This window comes from Phalaenopsis equestris, unplaced genomic scaffold (assembly GCF_001263595.1).
Source record: "Phalaenopsis equestris unplaced genomic scaffold, ASM126359v1 Scaffold000080, whole genome shotgun sequence".
NCBI classification, from domain to species: domain Eukaryota; kingdom Viridiplantae; phylum Streptophyta; class Magnoliopsida; order Asparagales; family Orchidaceae; genus Phalaenopsis; species Phalaenopsis equestris.
This window is the reverse complement of record NW_018164522.1, coordinates 116193-127021: the sequence shown is the minus strand read 5'-3', so window position 1 is coordinate 127021 and position 10829 is coordinate 116193. Positions and strand designations below refer to the sequence as shown.

Below are 10829 nucleotides of genomic sequence, written 5' to 3'. Positions count from 1 at the left end.
ATATATATATATATATATATTATTTTATTTTTATTTTTTTTGAGAAAGCCCAAAGGCTAATATATTAAATAGAAAGTAGGATACAGATAGATTGTGTAGGAGGGCCCAAACATGCTCCTTGCTCACACGATAACCACCACATTAAATGGTTCCAAAAAAAATATATATAGAAAAAAAACATAAGAGACCTAAAGAAAATATCAAAAAGTGTAAAATACGGAGTATCAGGTAGCTAGAGAGCGACCCAATTTTGTCTTGTCTCTGCCTCTACTTCTAGGGAAGGAGCCAACTAATAAATTGGTAAGATAAGTGTCATTGCCAGTAGTAACCAATGTATCATCCAATAAATTCCCGAGTTCGAGTCGGACTCCATTCTTCTTCTTCCTCCTGAAATAGACCTGTCATTCCTCATCCAAAGATTGGCTCGCACCTTCGTCGCATGATCATTGGGTTGGTCTAAAGTGTGTCGGATATGTGTAGGTTGTTGAACATTAGAAGCAACTACTTGTTGTACCAGCTGATATTTTATCGGATTGAAGGATCACTCTCGTGTGTCTTGACAAGTAAGTGAGTCTTCTTCAATAATAGTGAGTGATACAAGCAAATTTAGATCTGTACTTATAGTATGGTGTTCTTTATCTGGAATTCGATGTTGGAAAGAGGATCAGGTTGCACATTCTCAACAGTGACGGTAGGTGGCTGATCTTTAGCAATATTTGGCCTTAGATGAGGATGCAAGCGATAACAAATAGTAGAACAGTAGTCCAACATACTACAATGAGAGCAATAAGGAAGGTATGGTTCTATTTCAACATTTTGTCAATACCCGTTGTGAGTGGTGTCAATCCATACCTCATCTGGAGCTGGTTGAGTGATATCTTTCTCAACTAATACACAAGTCACAGAGTGTCTGGTGACAGTAAGCGTAGAACTATCAACCTTGAGAGGCTTACCGTAAGCAGTTGATAAAGAGTAGAAAACTTCCAAGTTTAACAGATGTAGTTTTAACCCCGGAAACTTTATCCAAACATGAACGATAGGAGATTCCGCTTTTGGATCAAAATTGACAGTCCACTTCAGAATTTTCATAAAACTGTTTTCGATCTTGATAACTTTTTGAGAAAAAAATGCGAGTGTAATCGGCATTGTGAGATAACTGAATAAGTATATGTCGACCATCAAGTAAGCCAATATTCCAATTGCCCAATAGCTTCATAGCATTAAACTCTTTTCGTATGATCTCCAATTTTGGGTAACCATAAAGGAATTTCCCCACTAGAGCAAAACGCCAAGAGTACGCGAGAGTTCTGGTTTCAACTTCAGTGAAAATAAGTGATTGAGGAGCGTCAATTTCCCTTTTTTTTGCCAAGTTTTTTAATGAAAGTGTGATCACCACCACCTTCAAGAGCATCGTGGAAAGATTGAAGAACATTGCAGGATTTGCCAATATGAAAATCAGACTCTTTCACCTGTAATATCAGTGAAACGTTTTAGAGCAGGCAGAGTCTGAAGAATCTCCCTCGCCTCCGCAATAGGATGTTCCAAAGACGAGGGAGCTACAACAATATATGCAGACTGAATGGTTGACATATTGTATGCGGGAATAGTGATGTCTTCAAGTGTATTGTTTTGATGATCGATGGTGTCAATAACTTGAAGTTGATCAAGAGGTTCACTGCCTCTAGCGGAGCACTGTACTTTTTTTGTTTGATGTGGGGATATAGATGATGACATTGAGAACTATAGTGGCAGAACATACGATAGTTCGAACAATACGAAGGAAAATGTTCAATCTTTATCTTCTGTCAATATCCATGATGTTGTGTGCCCAACCAAATTTCCTCAGAAACGGAAGAAGTACTGTTTTTTTCAACAAGTACTCTGGCTTCAGATGGACGGGAAAGATTAAAAGTAGGAATGTCAGACTTGAGTGGCTTACCATAAGCTAAGACAATAGAATAAAACACTTTTTGAGAAAAATAATGAAATTTCAGACCAGGAAGGCGAATTCAAACCGGAATGATTGGTGATTCTGTCTGTGGGTCAAAATTCACAGACCATTTTAAAATCTTCATTGTTCTGTTAACAATCAAGATTATCCTTCTAGCAAATAAGCGTGTGTAATCTTCTTCATTATTAATTTGAATAACAATATATCTTCCATCTAATAGTCCAATTTTTCACTCCTCAACAAGATACATAAGTTCAAATTCCTTACGAATAAGCTCCATTTTGGAATAATCATATAGAAATTTCTCAACCAAATTCAGATGACAGGAGAAAGCAAGTTGACTACTTTCAGCTTCTGTAAAAAAGATGGCAGGCTTCCAATTCTTCCTACCAGGTTTTTTGATGTCTTCCTCCCACTCAAACGAAGAAGGAAAAGAGCACGATTTAAGTGTACCTGAGGCGTGGACACCCGTGAGGGCAGCTGCATACGATCTGTCTGAAGTCATCCTCAAATAAAGGTGTGGCATGTGGCGTTAAAGAAGAAAACAAGGAAAAAATGACGTGGACCGAAGGTAAAAAGGAGAACACGCGGGAGCCACACCGCAGAGGAGTCGCAGAGCCGAGTACTCCAGAGCTGCTCGTGAGACGGGAGGAGCTGCAAGACAGGAAGTCGCAAAATTCGCGAGAAGGGAAGTCGCAGAACTCACGAGACCAGAAGACAGCCGCCGCACCCGCGAGACGGGAAATCGCATAGAGAAGACGAGTCGCACCGCAGAGGAGCCGCCGAGCCGAGAACTCCCGAGCCGAGAAAGTTCGCGAGACGAGAAGGTCGCGCCACAGAGCAAAACTCGCGAGACCCGGGGAGATGAAATAGAAATCAGGCGTGAAGACACCGGAGAAGAAGCAATGAAGACGCCGGAGAGAAAGTAGCGAAGCAATAACAGTTGTTAGGGCTCGCCATCAGGCAAAACCCTAACAAAGCCGAACGGGAAGGAAGACATACCTAAGTATTAATGATTCTGGTCTGGATTCGCCTCTCTGGCCTGAAATTTTATTATTTTACTCAAAAAGTGTTGTACTTTATTGCCTCAACTTATGGTAAGCCACTCAAAACAAACATTCCTACTTTTAATCTTTCTCGTCCATCTGAAGCTAAAGTACTTGTTGAAAGGGACATCACGTCTACCGCTTCTAAGAAAATTTGGTTAGGCACACAACATCATGGTTATTGGCAAAATGTTGTGATTGAGCAATTCCATTCGTATTGTTCGAACTGTCGTATGTTTGGTCACTCTAGTTCTCAATGTCATCATCTACACCCCCACTTCAAACCAAAAAAGCAAAGTGTTCTGTCAGAGGCAGTGATTCCCCTTCCTTTTGATATGCTTCAAGTTATCGACAGTATTGATCATCAAAAGAATACCCCTAAAGAAGTCACTATCCATATGTCAACCAGTCAGCCTCAACACAATGTTGTAATTTCCCCATCTTTGGAATCTCCTTTCGTGGGAGCGAGGGACACATTTCAGACTTCACCTACCCTAGAATCTATCACTCATGTTACGGGTGACAATTTTGCTACTATTTCTCTACCGTCTCATCAGGTCGAGTAAGATGTTAATGTTACTCAAGCACATGGGGTCCATGATGTGCAATAGCCTACACTTGTCCGGCCACCTTTGGACCAATCCACCGATCAAATGAGTCAATTTTCGGATGAGAAATGACAAATTTACACATCCAGAAAGAAGAAGAAAAATGGAAACCTACTAGAGCTCAAGAATTTGATGGATGATACTTTGGTTAATTCGGGTAATGGAGCGCACCTCACCAATTTGCTAGTCGGCTCCCTTCTGAGACCTCGAGGTAGAGGCAAGACTAAACTGATTCGCCCCTAGATTTTTGCACGCGTTGATGGTTTTTGGTTTTTTTTGGATCTTATATGTAACTTTTTTTTTTAGTTTTTGTGTGTATTGTATCGTGTTGGTTGGTACCTTCTTTTAGGACCACTCATACAACTTATCTGTACCTTTTCCTCTATAATATAATTGCACTAGGTTTTTTCAAATATATATATGAGTTATGAATTTAAATCAAATATTGTACGTGGATGCATTTGATGCGTAAGAGAAAGGAGTTGGCCGTGCGTGAAATTGGGTTTTATGTGCGAACGATGATAACCAAATCTTCTGGGTGTTTAATGTTTTATGAGGTAAATATGCTTAAATTGAAATTATTGGTTTACTTATTAATGCTCATGACACATTTAAATTAATCAGCATGACACATTTAAATTAATCAGAATTAATCAGATATTAAAGAAGAAGGTTGGAGACTGAATCAATTAAAGTTGTAAAAGAAAAAAGGAAAAATTTTGTTCAAGGAAGCTAATCAAACTTTTAAGATAACAAATTATATAATTACCTATGTGTCATTTTAATTATCTGTTATTAGATGCATTAATTATTTCTTTTAAGAATAGAAGTCTTATCAAATGATACCACAATCATTAATACTGGTTGCTTATCCAAATAAGTGAAGTGAAGGGTTAAACTATGTAAGAGATCTCTTAAGGCTAAGGTGAGTAAATATTTTCTTATATGTATTAAATTTAAAATTTATTAAATAAAAAATTTCTTTAATGCTTTAGAAAACTATTTTATGATTATATGCATTGTATTGCTTTAGAATGAAAGAAATGAAAGGAGAAATAAAAAAAGAATGTTTAATGTCTTTATAAGGATGTAATTTAAATGAAATGAAATAAAAGTTAAATGTTTAACTCATACAAGATTACTCTCAGATAGTACTGACATGGGATATAATGTACTTGTGCACGTTAAAAGAAATCGTAAAGGTGGATCTTCAGGTGCAATTTTAAGGAACCTTCAGATACATTTTTTAGGGTGTCTTCGGACGCATTTTGAGACTGTCTTCGGACACATTTTAAGAGTATCTTCGAGAACAGTTTTTATGATACCTTCGGGTATGACAGTAATCATGTTATAACTTTAAAAAATGTAAGAAAAAGATAAAAACATAAAGTGAAACATAACTCATGGGATAAATTTAAAGTTTTAATGAAATGAACTATATTTTTCTTTTGATCATTCATGCGTCAATCATGCATAGCATAGCATAAGAATTTAATGTATATTAGATTATAATTACTCATTAAATTATAATTAAGGACCCATTTGGGGTGACTTATTGGGGTGCGGTGGCGGTATGAAAACGCCACAGAGGTGTTTGAAAAATGTTTTCATAGCGGTGTTCGAAAAACACGTTAGGCGCAGATTATTCCTGCCGCTAACAAGCGCTTAAGGATTTTCTTAACAGAAGGAGCAGCGTCCTGCACCTACTTCCCGCGTTCGCGTGAAAAATTCCTTCGGTGCCCCCTCGCCCTCGCCCTCTCACCAAGCTAACAGGAAGAATGGCGCAAACAGGCTTACCTTCCTTGATAATTTTTGGTTTCTGTCGTTGCCTTCGCGATCCTTTGCGATCCCGTTGTTGGCTTCCCAGCTAGCTCTAATGGCGACTGGCGAAGGTTCGTTCATGAAGGCGATAGTTTTGGGCGAAACCGGGAGGGGGAGTGACAAGCGAGGTTTGTTCACGAAGGCCCTCCAAATCCAATTCGTTCTCTCCGTTGAGACAAGCGGCGCTCTGGCGAGCCTAATCTCTGATTCTGTCCTCTCCTCCCCGACGAGAAAGAGCTGAACCAGGACGATGCCTAATACTTTCACCTATAGCATTATGGGGGCTGAGTTAAATTAATTTATCATAATTTTTTAAAGATCTATAATTAATTATATCAAAATTTTAATTATAATTAATTTAAGAATCTATAATTAATTTATATATCATCAATTTAATTATAATAGAAATATATTATAATTTATATATCTTCACGTAATTAATAATTGATTAATCAAAATTTATTAGCTAATAAGTTAATAATTTATAAAAAAATAAATGATTACATAAGTTCTGTTACAAACAGTTTCGCCAAACAAGGGCAGAATGGTCAATTCTCCTGCAACAGCTATCAATAAGCTATTTTAAATAAGCTCCCTCAAACAGCAAGCCAACTTATTCTAATAATTTGCAGATTATCAAATTATCAAAATAATCTGCTTATCAGCAGATTATAAATAATCAACAATTGCGTCAAACAGACCCTAAGTTCTACTTATAGTTGCAAATTAATGTTTTTTTCAATAGAAGAAAATTTTCATGTTATGTCTGATAGGAGAGACTTTGTTTGCTAGAAAAGGGTTACTATTGATAGGTATATTTGTTATGATGATGATTTCTCTTTACTTTTTCTTTCAGATATTGATATACTATTTAGTACTGTCTTGTGATATTTTCTTTGGATGTTATTGTTCTGGATATTTTAGATTTCATTGCATTTTGTGAATTAGTGGTCTTTTTATATGTATTGAAAATTTTCAAAATGTAGATAATTAGATGTTAATACCATCCGGCCGTTGTACCCGCTTTAGTTAATTCTAAGCACCGAGTTGGGTTGTGACAATTTGCAATATGTAGGATCATCCCGGTAAGTGATCATTCCACAGATGGATCATCTAATGTATACATGTCAAAGTATTTTTCAACATAAAAAATATCTTATGCTTTGAATATGTAATAAGGTCGCATTATAAATTTCCTTATTATTCATTGGCAATTTTTGCATGTGTTAGGAATCCTCTTCTATAAAAAGGCATGTAGGTTTGTATGGAGTAGTTAAAGAATAAAAAAATCAAAGCATAATGGCTTGAATACTCCATTAGGATTTGCTCCCTCTTTCTACCTTCCTTAGTATTATATATCATTCTTCCTCTCTCATCTGGCCCGTGAATAATTTTCAAGTTATTCCTCAAACACATTATAACAAATTTTCATCTACTGTTCATATCGTTATTTGGCATCAGAGCCCAACAAAATGTCAATTGGAATACCTATGCACGGAATAAAAGAAGGTCATGTCAAGTTCTCTCTCTCTTCAACTGCATACCCAGCAAAGCATCTTCTCCTAAGTACAGTTTAACCCTCCATCCACTATCAATTTATCAGGTTCTATCATTCCACTGGCTTCCTGTCAATATTTTGTACAATGAATGCTGCATATTTCTTAATATTTCTTTGTTTTTACAGTTGAAATTCTAAATCCACGTGTTAAAAATGAAACATATTGTTAATGGAAAAACGCTTCTTAAATGTTGTTTTCTACATGCTTTCATGCAGAGATTGTTACGATTGTTCATCAGATCAACAAGCTCATTGTGCTAAAAGTTATTCCAGGCATTGCTTCATATTTCATCCTTAGTTTTTCTTGGACTCGCTGATGAAAATTAAAAGCATGAGGCGGGAAATCTTAATATTTGAAATTTCCTAGTGAAAATCTAGAATGAGACACAGAATTACACACACAAGTTCAATTTTGAAGCTCATAAACTTTTAATTTAAAACAATTATTTGTCACTTTATATGGAAACCAAAAATATATATGAATTCCGCACAAATGATAAATTACCTGGAGCATGAAAAGATTTCACATTCAAATGAAGTTGAGAGTTCAAATGAAATTGCGGTGCAACTAGAGAGTTACTAGACAAACTAGATTGCTCCCAATTTGGTGATACTTAGCTACACAAACATGTGAATCACTAGAATTAGAGAGAGAAACGGAAAAGAAAAGAGATCAATAAAGAACAAATCTAAAACTTGCGATGAAATAACGAGACACCTTCCCCTTCAAATTTAAAATCTCTAATTTGCATTGGCCAGTAAAAACCAATTTCACTAGCACTGAATTATTATAAAAATCAGTGTAGAATAAAGAAAAAACCAACCAAAATTATTTTTACTTCTCCCAAAAACCTCTACTTATAATCACAACCCATTGTCAATTAAATATAAAAATCGACAAGTAGAATCTATAGGCCCTATTTGAGAAAAAACAACCGCAAAGGATTGTAAACAAAACTCATGCAATTAGGAGACAAGGAAGACTTACGATCTCATAATCATAGAAATTGAATCACAAGGAGTGGCACACAGTAAATCCTGAAGATTGCGAGTGATTTTTTTAGGAACAAAAATCCCATAGCAAAGGGTCGTAAGCCTCATGTCTCATAACAAAAGGAACAAATTTGACTCTCGCAACAATTTACTCCAGTTAGGCAAATAAATTGACTTTGATAAAAATTTTATTTGATATTTTTAATGCAAATTTTGGCATAATCATTGCAAATCCTATAACGAAACTGGCTTTAAATTTTGATATCCAGTGGTAGTGGACATAATTTTATGTCCAATAACAATTTTAGGAATAATACTCGTATGAAAACTATAGAGCGGTAATATTTGGATCATATCATGCATACAACGGTGCATGCTATCTTAGTCAATACATATCTAATTGCAACTTTTCATTGGCCTCATCCAAATTATTTGTGCCATAATTTATACAGCTTTTTGTCCACCTTGTAACCATATTACCTTTTTGTTTATCCTTTTATTTATCTAAAATTTATATATCATATTCAGAATTGTACCAAAACATTCTTATCGAAGATTAATGCAAGCAATATACAAAATAACACTACGTAATATTTTAAAATGATGAAGTACCAGCATAGATTCGGTCAAGTACACGTGGAACCGCACAAAAGATAGTAGGTTTTAGCATCGCAATGTCTTCCACTAAAAGTTTAACATCCTGAAACAAAATTAACAATTAGTTGACGTAGAAACAGACCAAAAGTTTATAGTTGAATGGCTTACCCCTTGCCAAAAGCCAATAGAGGCCCCAGTAAATATGAACATTTCTTCAACTACCCGATCAAAAATATGTGCCAGAGGGAGATAAGACAAGTAAACATCATCATCACGCAGCTGAAATGTTTAAAAGAACATCTTAAAATACAATACTAAAAAATCATACTGCAGGTTAAAAAATAAACAAAAGAAAAATAAAATAAAACTTTGTGATTAGAACAATGGTAACAATACCAAAACATATGAATTACCTCTTCATTGGCAGATTGGAGCAGCAGAAGCACGCCAGCAATAAGAGTTATGATGTTTTCATTGGAAATCAAAACACCTTTAGGATCTCCAGTTGTTCCACTAGTATACATTATAGTGCAAATATCTGTCTTTTGCTTTATCGGAAGATCATAGAGCTGATTATCACCCTACAGTAACGTATGCAAATTATGATAAAAAACCAGAAAACTGGGAACATAAGGTTTAATACCAAGTACAGTACATTATATTTGTTCTCATTTCAATTTATTTGCAGATTTAGGAACAAAATCGAAGAAAAACCACCATTTACTAAAGCAGATGTACAAGTTTACGTTCTCTAAAAACGGCGATCAAAGTAATGATACCAGAAATCTTTTACTTGAGTTTCAGCATGTCACAGTTTTCTATTGTGTTTTCGATTTCACTTTTTGCTCAAACATTGCTTATGACGCTAATCTTATCTAAGAGAATGGGTTGTGTTCTCTAATGTTGTGATTCGATAGTCCGATTCAGTTTATTTAGTTTTGTACAATTTCTAGGTTTTTATGGTTCAGCTAGTTCATTTGACGATTTTGCATCTATGGGTTTATAGGTTTATTGGCTCCTATACTTAGCCGTATGGGTTTATGCATTTATTGGCTCTTATACTTAATCCTAGGATAATCCTGTGCTTCACGTCGTTAATGTATAATTGGATATGGAATTGTTGTCTACCACCGAAACTGTAGCCACAAATCTCTATTGGCACTGCTTCATGTCCAATTGTGTATCTTCTGCTTATAGTTTTTAGCGGGGCTGATCATGCAAACCAGGACAGAAGGTTTGAAAGCAAGACCAGTGAATTAGCTTCCAAGGCCCCTTACTAAGCTAGCGTCCACTACCAACTACAAAATGTTCAATGATTATAAACAAAAAGTTGACGTATGTAATTATATATTCAATTGCATAATAAAATACTTAAATTTCTTCAAACTAGTGTGCTTGTTAAATGAGAATTTTGAGTCTCGTACAAGTTGACTAATAATTTTCAGGGAAAATAACCTCCATGTCTGGCATGAAGCCTGGATTTCTTTGCATAGTCATCTCCTACCTCATTATGTTTTCATATTCATAAGTTACGCAGATTATAATTAAATTTCTAGTTTGTGGTAGGAACCTAAAAGACACAAATAAAATTATTTTTATGAGTAAAATTCAAGATTTCAAAATTTGGGATGTTCATGAAGAAGCAAATGTTATGTGATATAAAATAAGAAACACTATTAAACAAGTAGCAAAAGATGTGCTTTGAGAATTAAAAGAAAAAATTTTTATAAATAAAAATAGTTGATGGTGAAATAATAATGTGCAAGAAAATATAAAATATAAGAAGTTATGTTATAAAAATTGGTTTAACTGTAAAAGCTTTGAGAACTGAGAAAAATATCAAACGGCACGCAGGAAGTTTAAAAGAATAATCTGTGACGTTAAAAATTCTGCTTTTAATGATCGTTATAATAAATTAGATACTGAGAAGGGTGAAAATATATGTATAAACTAGCCAAACAAAGAGAAAAAGAAAAATAAAGATATAACTCAAGTAAAATGTATTAAAGATGAAAATCAAAAAGTACTTTTCTTAGAAAAAGATATTCAACATAGGTGGGTGAGTTATTTTGATAAACTTTTTAATGAAGTTACTGAAAATACGATCGACTTTAGTGATCTTAATATCGTGAATAATATTAAAATGTTTCATTTTTACCGTCGCATTAGTAAAAAAGAAGTTGAGGAGGCTTTAAAGAAAACCAAGGGTGGAAAGTTTGTAGGACCTGATGATATCCCAATTGAAGTGTGGAAAT

General features: G+C 34.9%; 1 protein-coding gene across 1 annotated transcript in view; it reads right to left on the bottom strand.

The window, feature by feature from the left end:
* The window catches only part of LOC110019813 (long chain acyl-CoA synthetase 4-like), an 80361-nt gene that overhangs the window by 57353 nt on the left and 12179 nt on the right, over nucleotides 1-10829 (bottom strand). Inside the window, exons 9-11 of the mRNA XM_020717653.1 lie at nucleotides 8988-9155; nucleotides 8743-8853; nucleotides 8590-8677 (exon numbers count right to left, since the gene is read on the bottom strand). Coding sequence (XP_020573312.1) covers nucleotides 8590-8677; nucleotides 8743-8853; nucleotides 8988-9155 — 367 coding nt within the window. The remainder of the gene's footprint in view (nucleotides 1-8589; nucleotides 8678-8742; nucleotides 8854-8987; nucleotides 9156-10829) is intronic.